We start from the raw sequence: 22,592 nt of genomic DNA on the forward strand, positions 1-22,592 counted from the left end.
TACACGCTAAACGTAGGGCATAAATATGATGTGAGGGAGCTTTAATTAAGATTTTACCAAGCAGGGAGAATAACAGAGATGCCCCAACCTTGGTTCCCTTGGGAGATAATCTACTACCAGTGGTGTCTGGCAGCGACTTATTCCCCTTTATCCATTAACATAAACTTTCTCGGCCGAGACAATATTTATAGTCAAATCGGCAGCTCATTCAGCAGACCGTGATCTCATGTATAGCAGGGTTTAGAATCTGTATTACGTCTACAACACCCAGCCCCCCTGCAATTTACAGCCAAACTTAGATCACCATAGATGATTTTATCATAATAACACGGTTCGGGAGAACCAGAAGTGACGATGTGGCCATAACATGGACGCTTAAAAAAAATGTGGCTGTATTATAGCCTTGTAGGAGCCCTTGCATGGTCGACATAATGCCTGTTCTGGCATCTGTTCTGTTCTCGTGATGTTTTTTTGTTAAGGATTTTATTTTCTTGTATGATAAACTGCTGCTAAAATACTTTTTGGATTCATTGTTTATATTGAAATCAATAGGTCCAGATTTAAGAGCTCTTTTTCATAAATGTAGCAAAAAGTTATGTATTTATCCATTACTTATGGAACCCTTCTGCTCAAAAAGAAACGTGTGGACCCAGTAGATCAGTAAACACCAGATATAATCGTCTCCTGGAGTGACCCGTCTGGCCAGTGACCTGTCAGTCATATTCAGAATGACGGCTGTACCCGGCTACATGATGTAGCCGACATGTCAGTAACAACCTGCACGGGTCCAGTTCTTTTACCTTTAATTTAAAATGTAATGTGTTTCAGACCCTCAGGCAGTAAAAAAAGGTCACTCACAATGTTCAACCTTTCAATGCAATTTTTATGTTACATCTCATGGTTGCCATCTGACATTTTCCTAAGAATTTTTTTCCTTTGTAGAAGACAGACGTAGACTAATATGTGGAGTAATAGTGTTTGACCGGGTGTACATGAGGTCCAGCCTGCAGCTGTACAGATCAAGTGCGTGTCCACTTAAAATAGCGTTGTAATCTGCACACACAGGTCGTATTATGAAAGACGGAGAGGTTATCAATGGAGATGAGCGAATTATTTCCCCTGATTTTTAAGACCGTGGAATACAATAGACAAATAGATTTGCCCTGGTATATAGAGGAGGGGGGGGAGGGGGTGTTTAAAATGAAAGCACCTCCCAGTTCTGTGATGTCACATAGTGTATCACATAGTTCCTCAGCCAGTTAGTAACACTGAAAAGGATTAAGTGACATTCACTTCACAAATCCTCAGATACATAAGTCACAAACAAAGATCATGTGACTCCACACAACCAGAAAGTACGTTCTTTTCAAACCCTCTATTTGGCACTTTGGGGGGCTATTAAGTGGGTGTAATTGCACTAGTTAACTCCTTTATTAGGGAATTAGTTATATACCTGTCAGACCTATATAAATATCAGACGACGGACCAGAACTTTGAAACATATTCAGAGCCCAGACCAGACCCTCTAACCAGACCACTGACTTAATTCAGACCCCAGAACAGATAAAAAAAACAAAAAACTATACCAGACCACCTTTACTGAGATTCATGGTATGTTCACACGCAGTTTTCAGATGTATTTTGAGGCGTTTATGCCTCGAAAAACGCCCGAAAAAATTGAAGCTGAACGCCTACAAACCTCTGCCTATTGAAATCAATGGGAAAAACAGCATTTAGTTCATACGGGGTGTCTTTTTACGCCACTGTTTTAAAAAAACAGCTCCGTAAAAAGTGCATGTCACTTCTTGAGGTGTTTTTTGGAGCTGATTTTACTATGAAAAACTTCGAAGCATCAAAAGAAGCTCCAAGTTAAAAGCTTCATTTTCAGCTTAAAAAACGCCTGAAAATCAGGGGCTGTTTTCTATGAAAACAGCTCTGTATTTTTAGACGTTTTTTGTTAAGCGTGTGAACATACCATAATTCTGGTGCTGTATATACATACTGAGCTCAGACCAGGCACCATATTTATGCACTGTGCTAGGTTTTGGAATAATATCTCTGTATTGAGCTTGGTTCTGGCGCCGTATCTATGCATTACGCTTGGATATGATTCTGTATCTGTACACTAAACTTGTGTATTCAGAGGGTGTGGGGAAAAGCTTGAAGGCTTCACAGTACACAACCTAAATAAATGCACTGTGCACACCTATGATACTGAATGTGCACATATCTATAAGTAATGGACACGGCTAGGTATGTATAGTATATGTTTGTATGTAATTCTATTCATAGTATAGCAATCCAGTTTAAAATTCTAGGCTGGGGGCAGCCCAGGACGAGTTTGGAAAATGTATAGAACATTACTGGTATGTACACACATTTATTTCGATTCCATAATAATATACAGTGTATTTCAGAATATTGTAATGGTCTTATTTGATTATTATAGAAGGAATACTTTTTGGGGCAGACTACACCACAGCCCCCATATTCGCCTGTAGGAGCTATAGAAAGGAAATGCCCCTCAGCCCAAAAAAATGGAAGACCTGGAAAACGGTTCCAGACGTAACAATTTACGTCTAGTGGGCTTAAAAGCGCCCGTAATGGTCTCAGAACGCAATACAACAGATCTAATCGACCGAGACAAGTGATAATGAAGCTTCTCAACTTCAATGATAAGGCGGCCATCATGAGAGCCTATTGAGAACGATCCCAACCCCTAGACCTCAGAGGAATGAAAATTCTGCTTTTTAAAGATTTCTCAGCAGAAGTAGCCGAGAAGAAACGGGTTTTCAGCAAAATTTGCACAAGCCAAGTTCCGGTTTCAACTACAATAACCGGCAACTCTCTGAGTTTACCATGAGAATGGGAATGTACCATCCTACATATCGGCTAAAAAGGCTCTTGCATGGGGCCTAGCAGAGATATAGGGTTATAAAAAAAAATGGTTGTCAGAGTTATGCCAAGATGCCAAACATATGCAGCGAATAATAAAGTTGACAGAAAGCTCAATCGGGAAGCGGTATAATCCGGTAGGCCAAATAACACCACAAAATATTTAGCCGGGGGCGGTGGAGAAATTAAAGATGTAAAGATGAAGTATTTCTTTATCTCCAGATAAGGGTGGAGACGTTCGATGTTAGTCTTTTGACAAGATAATGGATAACCTTAATTAAGACAATCAAAATCCTCGCATGCTCCACTGAGAGGCGCCAAGAGGGGATTTATATAGGGGAATCACCTTGTATTTTATTCTCCAAGCACCAGATGGTGGTTTGAAAATGCATTTTAATCTTATTTTGGATTCTCTGAGGTATTATAGCAATAAAGCTTCCCCACATTTTCAAAAAATTGTCAACTCGAGACTCCAGTCCATATGGAAGAGGGATGACAATTTTTCTAAGAATAACTTGTGAGGGGGAGCATGGATGACCCAGGTCTGGAGGATGGCCTTCTTTTCAGCTATGGATACCAAATGAAGACGTTTCCTAGTGCCGCACTTGTATTTTTTAGGATAAACCCAACCAGAGAGTCCCCATAAGGAAGTCAAATGCACATATTGTAGGTGGTTAGAAAATTTTGGGTTAATTGTTTAAGTCAAAAGTAGTGAGTAATGTCTGCTCGTGGTATTTACATTTGAAACAATTATCAGCCGGATCCACGCCCATCTTTAACTCCGTTTGGGGAGAAATAAGCTCTGCAGAAGATTCTTCGGTCTTATTCACACAAAACGTGTCAGTGTTGCATGCGTAAAAAACGAGTTTTTCCGGTGCTGCAGTTCCGTCTGACATGCGTGTACGGCGCGTGTCTGTTTTTTATGCGCGTATGTCATCCGTATCTCACACATTTTTTAGGTCAGCAAAAAAAAAACTGAAGGTGTTTTTCTTTTTCTCATCATTTCTTTAGCAACTGTTGCGTGAATCACGGACAGGACACAGATGTGCGTCCGTGATGCGCAAAAAACGCAGAAGAATAGACACACGCTGCATGAAAAACACGTCTGAATGGACCTATTGAATTGCATAGGTCCTTGTGACGTGAGTTGTTTTAACGCACGTGTGAATAAGGCCTAAGTGTCATCTCTACGTATTTTGCAGCGGCGAGGGATTTATGAGAGTATAATTGTTAATAAGTAATATGGAAGGGTCAGGGATTGCCATTTTATATAACGATATCTGTGAAGGGCAGACACTTGGCCCCTGTGGAGGGTTTAAGGACGTCATGAAATACTTGGTCCCACTCAGTGTTTGGAAGAACGCGCAGTATATACGGACATAGCTGGCCGCTTGCAAATAGTGGGATGTTCACCTCGGGGAAGTTAGCTTTTCTTGAGTGTGACATTTATATAGTGATTTGGAGGCTTAATCTACCAGGTGAAAGCACGATCGAATACCTTTCTTATACCAGGTTTTAAATATTGAGGTGTGCACTTTTTTTGAAATGTCTGAATAATTTCAACAGGACTCAATATGTGATGGATTAAAAAATGGATGCAAAGTGATGTGAATTTGGCAGCGGTTTTTCATCACAGTTGCGGTGAGTTCAGCTCCAAAAAACCCCAGTGATCAGCTGCTTTTGCATGGGAAAATTTTGAGTCCGTTTTTCCTCTACATAGCAATGCGTAATAATAGCGTTTTGCTCGTAGAACTCAATGGACAGGTTTTATATAATGCCCTTTATGACAAATTACAGACTTATGAATGCAGCCTTATAGCCAACATGAACTGCAGATCATCAAATCAGAAACACACGGAGGTCCAGTATAGGCCTATAGGAATTACCGCCGTAATACAGATCCGAACAATATGGAGGCATAATACGGTCATGTCCATGAAACGGTAGAAAGGTGAAATAAAATACACCATTTTCTTTATTACTGGAAATATTTATTACTCATAGGTGAATGACATGAGCAGTTACAATAGCACCATCTAGTGGTTATTTTACAAAATGCACTTTGATTGTATCATCACTGGGAGCCGCCAGACAACCCAATAAAAAAAATTAAAAAAAATTAAATAAGAATCCGCTAGAAAAGTATTATACCTGGGAAATTTATTCTAACACCCTTCAAGTCAAAGGTGACCAACAGCCCCATAGACTGTTGATTTTCAGAAGATCCTGCCATTTATGATGGGCAAGTTAACTTTTTGATGGCAATTATCCAGTTCTTACCCCGTATTATTATTATTAAAACGACTTTCACCTCTGTTCTGCGCTGCCGCCATTTGATATTGTGATCTCCCCCTTTAGTAAACCGAAGTTAATTTTGGAAAGCGTTCTTATGTAACACTTTGCCCAAGCAGTGATTGATCCCACAGGTAATGTGGGCGAAAGAGCTTTAGGCCTGAGCACACACACAGTTTTGGGCTCAGTTCTTGAGCCAATGCCAGAAGTGGATCCAAAAGGAAGAAAAGTTATAAAGAAAAGACTGAGACATCTCCTTTCTTTTGTGTCCACTTCTGTGTATGGCTAAAAAAACTGGGCCAAAAACTGCCACATAATTTGCTTTAAAAGTCTGTGTGTGATCCCGGCCTTATAGTCCATTGCAGCTGATCAGGTCCCTACTTAATCCTGCCCAAACTGTGACATCACCCTGCAATTTCTCCATAAGTTCCTGCTATCCAATGCCCCCCCTCAGGCTCCTGGCTCCTCCCCTTTCCCTAGTACTGACCCATCCCCCACAGACTCCTCATTGCAGGACCATGTGGTACTAAACCGCATATCCTCCAGGTATTCTGTAGCTATTGTTATAATATTGTACACATAAAAAGAAATACATTTAAAAGTAGTGTTAAATATAAAAAATAATAATAAAGCGCACAAAAAGGGAGAGATTTTATTTATTTTTTTTATTAAAAATTAAAGGGGTTGTCCAGGCATGGGGCGGTTTTTCATACTAAGGACCTATCCACAAAATAGGTCATCAGTATATGATCGGTGGGGGTCCAACACCCTGACACCGCACCAATCAGCTGTTGCGACTGCCTCCGGCACCAGAGGTTATGCAGTGGTCGGTGCTGGAAGCAGATGGCTCCATTTACTGTATAGCTGCCGTGCTGCAGCTCTGCTTCTAATCACTTGAACAGGAGCAGAGCTGCAGCACTGCATCCCGGCCGCTATGCAATGGTAGGAGCCTTCTGCTTTTAGCACCAACCACTGCAAAACTTCCGGTGTCGGAGGCAGTCAGAACAGCTGATCAGTGCAGGGTCCGGGTGTCTGACCCCCACCGATCATATACTGATGACCTATCCTGTGGATAAGTCATCATTACAAAAAAAAAAAACTCTCCCATGCCCAGACAATACGTTTAAGTAATTATCGTATTTTTAAAAAAAAGGTTTCAAAAAAATTGTACACTCACTTATTATCTAAATTAAACATGAACATACAGTATATGTACACTAAAAGTTACTACAACTTGAATGCAGGAGGAGTAGCAATTTCAGTTCTCCTTAAAAGGGATAATCTCACGAAGACATCCCACACTCAGCTTCTCTAATCCCCATCCATGATCGTGAGAAGCCGCAGCCGGCTCTACATTCCCCTGAATGGCCATCCACGTAATGAATGGAAAAGCCTAATCCGACAGCGTTGGCTCACAGAGGGTGGTGCCTATAAAGGGACCCTATTTTTTTTGTGTCTCTTTGCCTTAATGGCGACCACCCTTTTAAAGACAAAATTGATCTGTGTCCTTGTGTACATAGGTGGATGTGCTTGTTATTTAGCGAGCATATGGAAGGATGCGAGGGCATGGGTAGATGTAAAACGCTTGCCCTTAGCTGTCCAGACGGGAGCGCAAGCATACTCATATATGGGGGGCCACAATGGAGTTTTGCACAGGGTACCATTTAACCTAAGGCCGGGCCTGTCTATTAGGCATGTTAATGTACACTCAAAGAATATCAGGACACTTGAATGAACACAAATTATTTTCATACAAGCCTATCGGGGTACTTGCGAGCAACAAATCAGGCCTAATTTTATCAGCAAGGATAACTCTACCATACCTTATATCCATTACACATAAATTACTATATAGAGCTTATGGCTCAGTAAAATTCCTTTAATCCAGAAATGAATGAGCCCAATTATCAAATATTCTAGATTTTTGGACACTTTACAAATATCCTAAACATAAAATGTGCGCAGTCTCCTAACTGGTTACCTGCTCAGTCTTCTGGTTCTGGCCTAAACCATTACTCAGATAACAGTGCTCATAAAACAGTTCTATTCACACACAAGCACCCAGAGTAATTATCACTACAACAGTGCCCATACAATGCCAGCCACAGTCCCTTATATCACAAACACATCTCCTTCATGGTCTTGCACGGCTCTACTCCACGAAGGCTCTGTTCAGACAGAGAAGTTTTCCTACAGAAAACAACAACGTGGATTTGGCCAAGGTTATTTCATGGCAGGAATTTGAAGCTGACCCTAGGATTAGCCAAATTCAATGGGGCTAATCTTCATGCAGCCAGCGTTTTCGTGGCAGGATACATTGCGGAAACCGCGTTCAAGAATTAACAAGTAACTTTATTTCAGCAATGAGGTTTTCAATTCTACTCACTGAAAATTTCGCCCCATAAGAACAACGGTTTCCCATTGAAAATAATGGGAGGCTTTTCACAAGGGGAATACATGCGGATTCCGACACAAATTGAGTCAGAATCCTTGAGAATTTTCCGCTGTGTGAACAAAGCCTAACAGGAAGCTTCAGGTGAGCAGCCACTCCGATGTAGCCAACTTTTCCTGAGCAAGTCTCTATAGTCAGATCCGCACTGGAGAAGACAAGTCCGTTCTGTTCCAGGACAGTGCGAGGAATCCCTGTTTGTTATGAGGTTAGGGAGTTAAAGCAAAGGAACCTCATTGTTGCCATCCTCGGCACAGATGTAGCAAGGTTTAGCTGGACTCTGATAACTTCCTGCAGCCTGATATCACACAACAAAAGCCATTGGAAGTCAAGTTAAACTTTCTTGCCAAAGTGTAACGCTTTAAAGGGTAAGTAAACTTTTAAAAAACTTCTGACATGTCAGAAGTTTTGATCGGTGGGGGTCCGAGCACTGAGACCCCCACCGATCACTAAAACGAAGCGGCAGAAGCGCTCAGGCGAGTACGGTACCACTTAGTTTCTGATCGGCTTTTCTCGGAAAGCAGAGCAAACGGCGTACTTTGTATTGAGCCCGCACAGTGCTCAAAGCACAGCCAATCAGAAACGAAGTGACAGCGCTCACCCGAGGGATTCTGCCGATTCATTTTAGTGATCAGTGGGCGTCTCAGTGCTCGGACCCCCACCGATCAAAACTTCTGACAGGTCACTATGACATGTCAGAAGTTTTTTTAAAAGTTTATTTACCCTTTAAGAGTCAAGTTAAGCATTGCTACATCTGTACATAGATGCCCTTGTACCAAAAATTCTGTCCCCAGTTCATCGCTAATAAACAGAACACAGAATACAAATATGAAATTTCAACTTTCATTATTTATTACTGTTTTGGCTACATTCTCTACAATTTCAGCAGCATCTTAAAGAGACAGTTAATGTATATTTATGTACAATGAAAAATGAAATTGCTTGCAACAATTCAAACGAGAGCCACAGTTAACTGTACAATATTAAATGGTATTCTGTGTTAATAACGCCTCCTTTTCTGTAACGAGGAAAATTACACGAGTGTGAAGAGGACTCTTCCCTTGAATGCTGCAGAGACTGGTCACTTACTCTGCCATTAAGGGGGGGGGGGGGTCTTCCTAGTAGTTGTGCAGTAGGAAAAGACAGCAGCCTAGAAAAAAAAGTTTCTAGCATACTACGTTATAAGAAAAAGATAGAACGGTCATGTCCTTACACCGGTTTAAGCCAAGAGAAGTCGTTCTGTGCCAATGTTTTTTTACATCCTCGTCCTCCTGAGCGGAGGAACATTCTGAGAAGTAAAGCGTCCAAATAGTCCCTCCTCAATGTGTCGTCAACATGCCACGGTTAAGAATGCGCAAACAGGCTTACAGTACTGTATATGTTCTACAGATGGGATACACATGCTGGTTAATGCACTGTCCAGGTTCTTAAGCGGTAGGATTAGCCTCTTTTTACAGAAGCCATTTCTATGGTCTTGCAAAAATGAGAAGTATTTTTTTTTTTTAGCAGCAAATAAAAAGCGCCATCCAGGAGACTTAAAAATAAAACGTAAAAAAAAAACAATAGAAAAAGCAATAGTTTTCAACATTTGTACAAGTAGGGGCGGGGGAGGGGAAAGCTGCTGAAAATACATTGAATAAATGAAAATGACATCTGTACAACAATATACATCAGCAATAGAAGGGAATTTCTCATTGTCCTGCATAGAAAATTTCATAGAAAGTTTTGAGAGCATTTGGTACCTACGGTGTGTGGTATATATGTACATAATGGCCCGAAGGCAGAGAAAAAAGGAAAAAGAAGAAAAAGGTGGAATGATGAAAAATAAAGATTTAACCCCAGAACGTATATGTGCAACTCAAAACTTTATCCTGAAAATGTGAACAGGAAGAAAACGAATAATACACACAAATAGTGACTACCCCGCTCGCTTTTAGCTTTGGTTTCAATACACAGGTGTATGAGACTCCGGGCAGCGCGTGTTCCCTACGCGTCTGCCAATCTAATTATGGATTTTCTGTTGTAAATAATGAAAAATGCCCTTCCAGCTAAAACTCTCCAGTATCGACCAATTGTGTTTTAGTATTACAAAAAATATTTACAAAGTCCCCTATAATAGAGGGTTGGGGGAGGGGAGCGCAAAAAAAAAAAAAAAAAAAAAAACGCACAACCTTTTCTCTTCCATGAGAATAAACCTGGCTTCACGTGCACGCTCATGTCCACCATCTTGACACTGGCCCATAACCTATATTATTAAGGCTGGGCAGAAGACAAGAGCGCAGCCCAGGTCATTCCCGTAGCTTGAAAATGGCTTAAAACAGCACATTGAGGCCAATGTAAAATATTACAGTCAAGGAGAATATATTCACAGTCATCTTCGTTTATCATACAAATAACACTAAGGAGATAGATCCCCCAATACACACAAATGTCTTCAAACACATCCTCGGTTGGGGGGGGGGGGGGGGATAAGATTAAAAAAAAAAAAAAAACTACTCATATCTTTATTTTATCTTTAAACTAAAATCTGCACCTGAAAGCTAGTGAACACCTAATCATGCCGGCCTGGATGGAGGGTCAGTATGAAATGATGCTTGATGGATGCGTGGTGGGAGAGGCCACTAGGCCAGACATGTGTAGGTTTCCTGAAGAGTTGGATCTCCTCATGTGAGGGAGAAGGTACGGGTCGCTTGCCAGCTGGTGGACGTCAAACCGATCTTCTTTGCGGTAAGCTAAACACCGTCTTATAAATGCCTAGAGGACAAAAAAAAAATAGGAATAAAATGTACAATGATTTACAAGCGGGCGAGAGGCGGTCCAGTTCTTTTATCAGGTTATAGTAAACGGGTGGAAGGAAGGACACAATATGAAAATAAGAATATTTACCCTAAAATACCTGGTGAAAGTGAAACAGGGAAGGTACGGAGATGGCAACCCTGATCAGTGACCCCTTCCCTATATTTTCTACCCAAACAGGTTGCCGGCAATTAAATCAATGTATTAGAGGGAGAATTGTAATGCCTTATTTCCAGGAAAGCTAGCATTTTTTATTATGGTACCCCTAGCAATAACAGATTGATGCCCCCTCAGCTTTACCCTGTGGCGTCATCTCCCATTGCTTTCCATATGAAAATGTCAGAGTAATGCTATACGCCCTCCCGCGAGACACCGGGAGGCTTCATGCCAATAGTAAGATGTAGAAGTGGAATAAAACATTGCACTACCTTTAGCAGGCCATGCAGGAACTTGAACTACAATCTTTGGGGGCTCAACAATACAGGTCATGTGGAAGAAGATGGCTTGATTTAAAGGTGGTCTGAAGACTAAACGATAGACTTGTATTCCATGAGGGTCACTCAGTAGGACAAGCGAGGGATAGGCAATGTCTAAAGGGTTTGCATGGGTTTAAAAAAAGGTGTGAGACAGCCAATATACAGGAGTACTAGTATAGACTGTATAGAATATTGAAATCGGGGGAACAGGTTGAAAGCCGGGAGTGGGACAAGAAGGGAATTTACCATTCTCTCCACTAACTGGAAATTGATTTAATGGACAGGAGTCTATTTTCAACCTACTAGCTATGTAACCGCGTAGTACAATAGCAGAGGTAAGGGAAGTTGGATCCAGCGCTAGTTTAGATAAAATGAAAACTGTTTCCAAGTTTTATTCAATCGTTTTTAAAAAGGATCCATAGGCTGAAATCCTGGTGTGCAAGAAGGGATATCAATCCAAAGGGGAGCCTACGCGTTTCAGACGTCTCATGCGTCCTTAGTCATGGCTGTTGTTAGTTTGAACTGAGAGGCCGCGTAGTACAATACATTAAGCTGATGAGCAGAGAATATGTATGGATCTGAAATATGCATCTGTTGAAACTTAATTGCAGATGTTACTGTAGGAGTACACAAAATAATTGGATTAAAAGATAGATTACACACAAAAATAAAATAAAATATATATATATAAAATGAGCATCCTTTAGCCACACATACCTTGGCTTCATTGCTTGCAACAGGCTTCACAGGAAATTGAACGTCCGTAGCTTTTAATATGGTATTTTCTTGTAAAATGTCTTGCTGGGATTGGTTATGTCCAAAGGGCTTTAAAGTAAATGTATTTTTATGAAATACTTGTGGTAATAAGTGGTGATTACAATAAGATCAAGTGAATGTTTCTTACCTTTCTACCATAAAGACACTGGAAAAAGATGACTCCAATGGACCATACATCTACTTTATTAGAAATCTTTGGTGGTTCCTTGCCCACCACAAAACACTCGGGTGGCAAATACCTGCAGGAAAGCAGGAGAACAGACATATGGAATGAATGAATGTATATGAATATAGCGGATAGTGTATTCTATATATAGACTTCAGTAATAATCACTCTAAAGTGATGGTCAGAAGGTGACTGGAAATTACATTTTAAGCTTAGAAAAGGAAGGACCATCTTTGCAAACCATTTTTTATTATTCCACTGTATCTAAAATAAATAAAAAAGTAACTATAGACAAAATTATATTTCATAAACTATTTGCACAAAGGTTTTATGTAGACTCGTGTCTCCATGGAAACAGACTACACACATACCCTGTGTTGTCTGATCCTGCCTGCAGTCATACTGCCATCCTTCTGTCTCCTAGCTCTTGCTAATCTAACAAATGTATGTTACTAAGAAGTAGGGGACAGTAGAAAGGGAATAGGACTCCAGAATCAGACTACACAAACAGTCTTTGTCTGTTACCATGGAGACACAGGTCTGGAAAAGGAGCTGTAGACACAAAACAATCCAAAATTGTAATAAGACAATTCAAAAAGTTGCTTCATTCTTACTGTTACAGTCCTACAATGGTTAAATAGTACGGGTTGGTACTGCCGTCCTTTACACTTGGTGGAATACATCAATTGTTATTTATCATCAACTTTTGTAAGGCTATGTTCACACGGGGTCTTTTGCCGAGTTTTTTGACGCGGAAACCGCGTCGCAAAACTCGGCAGAAACGGCCCGAGAACGCCTCCCATTGATTTCAATGGGAGGCGTCGGCGTCTTTTTCCCGCGAGCAGTAAAACTGCCTCGCGGGAAAAAGAAGCGACATGCTCTATCTTCGGGCGCTTCCGCCTCCGACCTCCCATTGACTTCAATGGGAGGCAGGAGAAAGCGTATATCTCGCTGTTTTATGCCCGCGGCGCTCAATGGCGGCGGGCGAAAAACGGCGCGATAATTGCTGTTCACACGGAGTATTTTGGGGGAGGAATATCTGCCTCAAAATTCCGTTTGGAACTTTGAGGCAGATATTCCTCCCCCAAAATACTCCGTGTGAACATAGCCTAAACGTACACACACATTAAACAAAAATATACATATATAAAAACAAACAAATCCAGCGGCACCGGTAAAGTGTGAGTGCAAGCCCTAGGGAACAGACCAAGATCCCAGCTATATACGATTGAAAAAGTAGGCAGCACTCCGAAAGTAAATGTGAAAAAAAGTGGGTACTTATTGCCCCATGCACATGAGGCAATAAAAGTACCCACTTTTTTTCACATTTACTACAGAGTGCTGCCTATTTTTTGAATAGTATATATATATATATCTCATATCGATCTGTCATGGAACAGAGGGAAGCATGACTCCCTCCATAGACTGTGTTGACGCCTATTATTTGATGTCAGCACAGTCTACTAAATGGTTGTGGCAGGCAGAGGAACGTTACATGAGATGTCAGCTTATCTGCTCCAGTCTACAATGCTGGAAAGTAGAGCGACATTGAGCTAGGGAGACCTGGTGCTTTAGGAGATTTTTTTTATTTTTATTGTTGGGCTCATGAAATTCAGAACAAAGTCAAACGTTTGAATTTTGCTTTAAAGACTATATACACCTTTGAAAACCCTTTTTTAAAAAAAAATAAATTGGCCATCAGTGTGTTTGGTGCAAGTTTCTAATTACTTTTTATTAAAAATTATTTTAGCTTTTTGACTTACAGATGCTTTGTATCCTGTATACACAGCAGCTGTATCGTGCGCTGAAACCTGTATCCACCAGGCTCGCCGGACTGACTGGTTCAGTGTCAGCGGGTCCTGCGTGTTATGAACTTACATGTGATCGGTAACAGCTTGATCCTGTGTGTCCGAGACCTGCAGGACCCGCTGGCACTGAACCCGTTAGTCCCACGGACCTGGCGGATACAGGTTTCAGCGAACAATATACTAGTCCTTCTCAATGAATTAGAATATCAAAAAGTTAATTTATTTCAGTAATTTAATTCAAAAAGTGAAACTTATATTATATAGATTCACCACACACAGGGTGATCTATCTCCAGAATTTTTTTCTTTTAATGTTGATGATTATGGTAACAGTTACTGAAAACCCAAAATTTTGACTCTCAGAAAATTTGAATATTGGGTAAAAGTTGAAGATTGTAGACTCAGGGTGTGACACTAATCAGCTATTCAACACAAAACACCTGCAATGGTTTCCTAAGCCTTTAAGCTATGTTCACACGGAGTATTTTGGGGGAGGAATATCTGCCTCAAAATTCCGTTTGGAACTTTGAGGCAGATTTTCCTCTCCCTGCACGCCGATTTTCGCGCCGTTTTCGCCCGCGGCCATTGAGCGCCGCGGGAATAAAACAGCGCGAAATACGCTTTCTCTGTCTCCCATTGAAGTCAATGGGAGGTCAGAGGCGGAAGCGCCCGAAGATAGGGCATGTCGCTTCTTTTTCCCGCGAGGCAGTTTTACTGCTCGTGGGAAAAAGACGCCGACGCCTCCCATTGAAATCAATGGGAGGCGTTCTCGGGCCGTTTTTGCGACGCGGTTTCCGCGTCAAAAAACTTGGCAAAATACTCCGTGTGAACATAGCCTTACAAGGACTGGTCTGCTGCTCAGTAGTCCATGGTCCTGTTTTCAGATTTTAGTAAATTTTGCATTTCATTTGGAAATCTCGGTCCCAGAGTCTGGAGGAAGAGTGGAGAGGCGTCAATCCTAGTTGCTTGCGGTACAGTGTGAAGTTTCCACAGTCAGTGATGGTTTGGGGAGCCATGTCATCTGCTGGTGTTGGTCCACTGTGTTATATCAAGTCCAGAGTCAGTGCAGTCGTCTACCAGGACATTTTCCAGCACTTCATGCTTCCCTCTGCTGACAAGCTTTATGGAGATGCTGATTCCATTTTCCAGCAGGACTTGGCACCCACACTGCCAAAAGTACCAATACCTGGTGTAATAACCACAGTATCACTGCGCTTGATTGGCCAGCAAACTCGCCTAACCCAAACTCAATAGAGAAACTATAGGGTATTGTCAAGAGGAAGATGAGACACCAGACCCAACAATGCAGACGAGCTGAAGGCCGCTATCAAAGCAACCTGGGCGTCCATAACACCTCAGCAGTGCCACAGGCTGATCGCCTCCATGCCACGCCGCATTGATAACACCTCAGCAGTGCCACAGGCTGATCGCCTCCATGCCACGCCGGATTGATAACACCTCAGCAGTGCCACAGGCTGATCGCCTCCATGCCACGCCGCATTGATAACACCTCAGCAGTGCCACAGGCTGATCGCCTCCATGCCACGCCGGATTGATAACACCTCAGCAGTGCCACAGGCTGATCGCCTCCATGCCACGCCGCATTGATAACACCTCAGCAGTGCCACAGGCTGATCGCCTCCATGCCACGCCGCATTGATAACACCTCAGCAGTGCCACAGGCTGATCGCCTCCATGCCACGCCGGATTGATAACACCTCAGCAGTGCCACAGGCTGATCGCCTCCATGCCACGCCGCATTGATGCAGTAATTCATGCAGAGTCGGAGCCCTGACCAAGTATTGATGGCATATACTGTACATATTTATCAGTAGGCCAACATTTTGGTATTAAAAATTATTTTTTAAATTGGGCTTATTTAATATTCTAATTTTCTGAGAGACTAAATTTTGGGTTTTCATTAACGGTTACCATAATCTTCAACATTAGAAGAAAAAAAATGCTGGAAATCGCTCAGTGTGTAATGAATCTATATAATGTATGAGTTTCACTTTTTGAATTGTATTACTGAAGTAAATGAACTTTTTGCTGATATTCTAATTCATTGAGTAGGACTAGTAGCGGCTCTGTTTACAGAATACAAAGCATCTGCATCTCAAAAAGCAAAAAGAATAAAAAGTAATTAGAAATTTGCACCAAACACACGGATAGACATTTATGTTTATTATATTAAAAAAAAAAAAAAGTTTTCAAAAGGTTTACATAGCCTTTAACGATGCCAGGACTAAGCCATCATACTAGGCAGAAGATATTGAAAACATAGAGTTGTCAGACCAATGCTCTCTTTTATCACAAGCACGGCCCAGTACAAGGGAGACACGTACCACCTAAATACGTGGGGTCACAAACAACCACAAAATTATTTTAATGATCACCACACTAAATCTCTGGAGATTTACAACATATTGTTTCCCCTGAGTGATGACGAGTGCTTCTAATAAGAACCATCACTGCCCCCTAGATGGCCCAGTGATGGCCCCCATTGTCGTGCGTGCTCATCTCCCATAGTTCTATTCATGTCCCTACTTGGATCAGTACACAAAGCGTAGGTTCTCCAACACCAGTGTAAACTTTTTCTCTATGGGTTCTTTATTTATCTCAATGTAGGGCGCATCCCGTTAGAAAGCTGTTCGGGTATATTCACAAGCGGCAGATTTATTGCAGAAATTTCTGCGACTGTCCCATTCATCTGAATAGGGCTTGCAGAAATCCATGCACACCCTGCAGAAACAACCCCAAATGAATGGAACTGAGCGAGACTGAACCTATGCAAGAGACGTATCAAATTCTATAATGTCCTTGTGAAACGTATTGCAATGACGCATGATCCACACAGCAAAAATGTAGTAGGTCAAGTCCTCTACATTGGATGAAAGTAAAAATACCATCCAATACATATTTACCAGTATGTTCCAGCCCCTTGTGAGGTCAAGTCCATCCCATCCACACCATAGCTGTCGTCGTCCATTATTTTGGACAAGCCAAAGTCTGTAATTTTAATTTCTCCACATGCTGTACCATCGACAAGAAGTATATTTCCTGCAAGAATAAACTCACACATGAACATGTATCCCGGATAAAACGTTTGCAGCTCCTGTGTAATATTCCCTGCTGCCTGACTACTATGTTAACGATGAGAACTGGAGAGAAATAATGACCACTTTCACGAGTCTTAGACTGGGTTCACACGAGCAGGTTACATCCGTAATGGACGGAACGTATTTCGGCCGCAAGTCCCGGACTAAACACAGTGCAGGGAGCCGGGCTCCTAGCATCATAGTTATGTACAAAGCCAGGAGTCCCTGCCTCTCCGAGGAACTACTGTCCCATACTGAAAACATGATTACAGTACGGGACAATTATCCCGCAGCGAGGTAGGGACTCCTAGCATCGTACATAACTATGATGCTAGGAGCCCGGCTCCCTGCACTGTGCTCGGTCCGGGTCTTGCGGCCGAAATACGTTCCGTCCATTACAGACGTAACGTGCCCGTGTGAACCCAGCCTTAGATCTCAATGCAAATCTACGATGTAAACTGCAATAGGTTCCACAGCTTTCATACTACCTTCTAAGCTTAGACCATCCCAGTGTAGACACAGTCAAATCAATAAGGACATCCTTGTTCACTTGCAATGTGATAGTCTTAGGTTAGTCACTCCAAGAAAGAAGAAGTTGTTGAGAGTATGGTATTAGTTCTGTGTCATAGTTTCATTGCTCGGACATAACATTTCTATTATTACATTCCCAAGTGGAACAATGTCAGCGTTTCCACAGCAGACAGTAATGGCAAGTATTGCCGGTCTGTCATCTGGGAAATCCTACGGATCAAGCCTGATGAAAAACACTTAGGGGGTCAGCAAAAACTTTAACAAGTCTCTTCCAGTAAAGAACTTTAGCTGAGGCTTATGGAACGAGTCACCTGAACGGGCTGAGATCGGTGCAATAGACACCAACATAATGGCTTAGGGTTAGTAGGGTGTGAGGGTCTCAAGCAGATTCATGGGGCTTATATGAAAGATCCAGTAAAAATGAACTTCTGATGTGTGTTAAATCCCATTGGTGAAGTCTGTTTTTAGGCCATCACTGATACAAAAGTGCAAAAGTGCTCTATGGAGCGCTCAAACACCCAATCTGCCCCCAGATTTATGTTAGGGTATATTCACACGCCGCGGTCTTATTGTGCGTTTTTTTGAAGGGTGAAATCTCAGCAAAAAGCGTGATATGACTGCGAAATGTGAATATACGCTTACTGGAATCCCACAGCATGCGGAGCAATGGATCATTTATATCAAGGTCAGAGTGCTGAGATGTAGCGTCAGATTTTCAGTATAGTCACATGTCGTAGTCATATCACAGCTTGTGCCGAGATCCCCCCCACCCCTAAAAAACATGCAATATAACCACGACATGTGAATTTACCCTAACAGAAATCTCTGAGCAGAGCCAATGGGGTTAAAGCACTCTATAGAGCAGTTTATTTCTGGAAATTAGCAGTGGTGCCATGTCACAGACTTCACCAATGTGATCTTCTCACATGGATAGACGTATCAGTAGACATCATCTTGACCGGATTTCATTGGAATACCCATTAAAAACAAAGCCTGAGAGAGAGAAGCTGCTTCCCGCTTACTTTCCAACCTACCTGGCTTAAGATCATAATGGATGATAGGAGGTTTGATCTCGTTCAGATAACGTAGTGCATTGACTATTTGCATTACAATGGACCTGGCTTCTTTTTCTGTCATCAACTTGTGCTGTTTTAGGTAGAAGTCGAGGTCGTTGCCTTCACAGTATTCTAGAACTGTACAAAACCTGAAAATAAGGAAATATACCGTGTTTAGTCACAGAAGCAGGAACATCAATGTCTGGCCAGAACATTTTGAAATATAAAATTCTCATTGATGTGCTAGGTACCTGAAATTATCTAGATTAGGATAGGAGTTCCGAAAACAGCGTAGCACGGCGAACTACAATGTTTCCGGGACTAGGGAGCTACGAGAGAGAACAGGGTTCAGGAGGCCTATTCTACTGATAGGTGCGGCTCCCAGAGGTGGGACTCGCATCTTTCGGACATTTACGGCATATCCTGCGTATATGCCATAAATAGATGGAAAACCGCTTTAAGTGCAGTTTAACCCCTTAGTTACATAACTTCGTTATAGTAATATTTCATTTTAGTAAATCACAACTTTTTATTATTTTTTTCCTTGTATTCAAGTTATAGATGTTGTTGGAACCATTTTGGCGTACAGACAATGTATTAAAGAACTTATATTGGGGGGAAATAGAAGACAACAATTTCATCATTGTTTTTTTGATGTATTTAAATACTATGTTAACATTTTTCTACGGTTAGAATACCAAATTTATATAGTTTGTTATATTTTATTATCACGGCAGACATAGAAGTGTCATCAAAATTGCGCTTTTTATTACAAAATGATTTTTTTTTGTGTTGTCGCATTCCAAGATGCGTAGCATTTTTATTCTTCTGTCCACAGAGCTGTACGATGGCTTGTTTCATGCGAGACAATTTCTAGTTTTTATTGGTACCATTTTTGGGTAAATATGACTTTTCGATTACTTTTTAATTCTGCTTTTGCGAGGAGAGATTAACAGAAAACAGCTATTCTGACAGTTTCTTTTAGATTTTCTTTATGGTGTTTCGCGTGCAGAATAAATAAATTCATTTTATACTACGGCCTGTTACGAATGCGGCAGTACCAATTAGATGGTTTTTTTAAATAATAAAACACTCTCTAAAATCACTTTTTACACAGGTACCGTGGTTGACCGCAGCATCTCAGGGGTTAAACGGCTGGGTTGTGCCGTGGAAAAAAAAAAAAGCCTGTGTAACAATCATAGAGCAAGTTTCCCCTCTGAATAAAGGGGGGGGGGGCAATATCATAAACAAAATGACAGGTTACCCTTCCCCTTGGAGTCATCTGAAGCCATACAGGTTCAAAATGATAACGGATTCCTTTTCTCCATGTCCCGCGATGCCCCTTCATTCTCCACATAGGCTGAAGTGAGAAATGCAAGTACAATACATGCAGCTCCCAACTTCAACCTGCTCTAGCTTCGGCTAGATCGGTGATCCCTGACTCTTTTTATAGGGATGCGACCCTACACAATCTGACACTGTCCAATCAGTGTCAGGATACACCATATCGACAAGGTTAGTGGTAAAACCCAGGAGACAATTTATTAATTTGCAGAAGGAATTGTACAATGCAGAGTTCTAAGAACAGATGTTCCAGCATTGTTATTTCCTGGTGAGTACAAGCATTTACTAAGATGTCAGGAGAGGGGACAGGTACCCTCTAAACAGACCTGTCACTAGATCATATAAGTTGAACTGCTGAACCTTCCTGAACAGCGCTGTCTATCTGATTCCAGCACAGTTTTGTTTTTCCCTTCCCCCCCCCCCCCCCCCCCGTTGCAGAGATATGGCCCACTGCTGTGTTGGTTTCCTCTATGAGGGGGTGGAGCTAGCTTCCCTGCCTCTGATGCTGACCAATCAGCGCGAGGCAGATTGAGAGTAGTTCACGCCCTGTTGGCTAACTACAGCAAATTATAATAGAGGGAGTCAACAGGAAGACAGCGTTATTCAGGTCAGTAAACCAGTTCAACTTATATGATTGTGTAACGCGTCCTCTTTACGGATATTCTATAATCAACTTGCAGTAGTGAAATTTTATTTTGGTTGGAGATTGAGAAACACGTTAGGCACAGATAAGATACTTGTCAGCACTAAACACCACAGTTCCCTCAATTAACATGTACTTTCAACTTAGCGAAATGGGCATATTAATTATATATACATGTAGCCGATCTTCGCAACAAGAACCGGTATAAATTACGTCTCGGCCGATATTGGCTATTAATCCACTACTGTTATGTGGTTGGGCATGGAATAACCCCCAGGTCTAGCAATTATCCTCTTATAACAGAGCGCCCCAATATAGGATTTAAGGGTTTGTTCACATCACTATCTGAACACGTTCAGGGTACTTGCAATTAAAGCTTCCCTAGCCATAGGCCCCCAATTAACCAGACAGAGAGTAAAAGTGGCCTCTCTCGGGGTGGGGTGCATCGCAATAAGTTTTTTTTTTCTTCTTTTTACTGCATATAAAAGTGCAGCACATTTTGCTTTCCTATACAGTGGGCCAACGCAAAAGGAAAAAAAGTCTACTGCGCGGTATAACATTGCGACCAATGACCTGCGTACGTCGGTCAGATAATTGTATACAAAATTATATCATGTTAAAAAATAATGTTTGAAGCATAATGAAATAATAAACAAGAACGCAGGCGACAACTTACGTGTCTGTATCCAGGGAAAAGTAATCGTAAAGTTTAACTATTCGGGGATGATCGAGTTCTTTGTGTATTCTATACTCTCTGCAGGCATGCCTAAAACAAACAGGTAGGTTAATATGGCTGCAGAGTTGAGTGGCGGGTTTTATTATGGAAGGGCACAAAAGTATTTACTTGTGGTAATTTTCCTTCTTCTCGTCTCTCCAGCTCTTGTTGAGTTGGTGAATTTTCACAGCAGCGTATCTTTGTTCATAAAGATCAAAAGCCTGAAATAAAACATTTACCAAAGTTTAAACTCAAATCACAAAGTCATCTTCAGGAATAAAAAGAAAAACAATGATGACACAGCTGCATCAAGTCTAAGGCATAGGCCTCATTCACACGACCGTAGCCATGTGCACGGCCGTGATTTTCAGGTCGGCCGGCAGCCGACTGTCAGCCGCAAGCCGTCCGCAAATCGCGGGTCATGCACATGGCCGCGGCTATTATTTTCAATAAGCCCGGACCGCAGAAGACGGCCGTAATAAGACATGTCCGTTCTTTCTGCGGTGCAGGCTCCCGGGCCATGCACAGACCGTAAAAACTACAGTCGTGTGCATGGCCCCATAGAAATTAACGGGGCCGCAATTATCCCGTGGATTTCCGGGGGAATTGTGGCCGCAAAAGCACGTGTGTGTGCATGGGGCCTAAGACTACACTTAGACATTTTATGGCGTGTGATCCTAGCGATTGCTAAAATTGTGTGACAATCGCCGTTTACCGGCATGAATGAGATTGCCATTAAATTGCAATATACAAGCGATTTGTGGGCCTTTTTATTTTATTCATTTTTATCGCTACATCCTGATTTTGCCAGGATTCTACAAAACCATTCTAATAATACTCATCATAGAAAAACATAGAAACTGCTTGTACAATCGATTTCCATGCGATTCAATAGCGCAATTTTGATGACACTTCTGTGTCTGCCGTGGCAAAGAAACTATATGTGCGATAAATCTGTTTCCTGCACTGCCCGGCATATACGTGTATATAGGTCATAGACTAACAGTCGCTAGCGTTTATTTTGTAGCCAGACATACATCGATTGAAAATTTCTGGCTATTTCCATACAGCGACAAAGTCAGACATGTAGCTTGAACTTCGCTTACATTTCTGTAACATTTGTCTGTTCAGGGAGGGTGTTTTAACATTCATTTCCCCTTTAAGGATTGTTATAAAGGAGTTATCCGACCCCTAAACAATTGTTTTCCCCAGAGCTATTGATACACAACATGTTTTCCTGCACCAGATCACGTGACTGCGACAGCCAATTATTGTCCGCAGCGGCTAAGGACAGCACCAGCCAACAAACGTCATCACGCAGCAATGGAAACACTGGTTACCAGCAGCACCAAATTTAACCCCTTAATGACCGGGCCATTTTGCACGTTAATGACCAAGGATTATTTTTTGTTTTTTCACGGTCGCATTCCAAGAGTCGTAACTCTTTTTTTATTCCGTCTACGTAGCCGTATAAGGGCTTGTTTTTTGCGGGACGAGTTGTATTTTGTAATTGTACCATTTTTAGATGCTTATAATATATTGATTAAC

General features: G+C 41.7%; 1 protein-coding gene and 1 long non-coding RNA gene across 5 annotated transcripts in view; one reads left to right on the forward strand and one right to left on the reverse strand.

The window, feature by feature from the left end:
- The first annotated feature begins 1,275 nt into the window (after window positions 1–1,275).
- Window positions 1,276–3,012, forward strand: LOC142656232 (uncharacterized). The gene is made up of 2 exons (XR_012849629.1): window positions 1,276–1,355; window positions 2,450–3,012. It is a non-coding gene; the product is annotated as an uncharacterized LOC142656232 (long non-coding RNA).
- A 5,453-nt stretch (window positions 3,013–8,465) lies between these two features.
- The window catches only part of TLK1 (tousled like kinase 1), a 207,942-nt gene continuing 193,815 nt past the window's right edge, over window positions 8,466–22,592 (reverse strand). For all 4 annotated transcript variants that reach the window (XM_075829437.1, XM_075829438.1, XM_075829436.1 and 1 more), the window contains 7 exons: window positions 21,174–21,265; window positions 21,006–21,095; window positions 18,322–18,491; window positions 16,583–16,718; window positions 11,813–11,924; window positions 11,626–11,733; window positions 8,466–10,390 (listed from right to left, as the gene is read on the reverse strand). In XM_075829437.1, the coding sequence (XP_075685552.1) occupies window positions 10,214–10,390; window positions 11,626–11,733; window positions 11,813–11,924; window positions 16,583–16,718; window positions 18,322–18,491; window positions 21,006–21,095; window positions 21,174–21,265 (885 nt within the window). In that variant the 3' untranslated portion in view covers window positions 8,466–10,213. The remainder of the gene's footprint in view (window positions 10,391–11,625; window positions 11,734–11,812; window positions 11,925–16,582; window positions 16,719–18,321; window positions 18,492–21,005; window positions 21,096–21,173; window positions 21,266–22,592) is intronic.

This window comes from Rhinoderma darwinii, chromosome 6 (genome assembly GCF_050947455.1).
Source record: "Rhinoderma darwinii isolate aRhiDar2 chromosome 6, aRhiDar2.hap1, whole genome shotgun sequence".
Classification (NCBI taxonomy): Eukaryota; Metazoa; Chordata; class Amphibia; order Anura; family Rhinodermatidae; genus Rhinoderma; species Rhinoderma darwinii.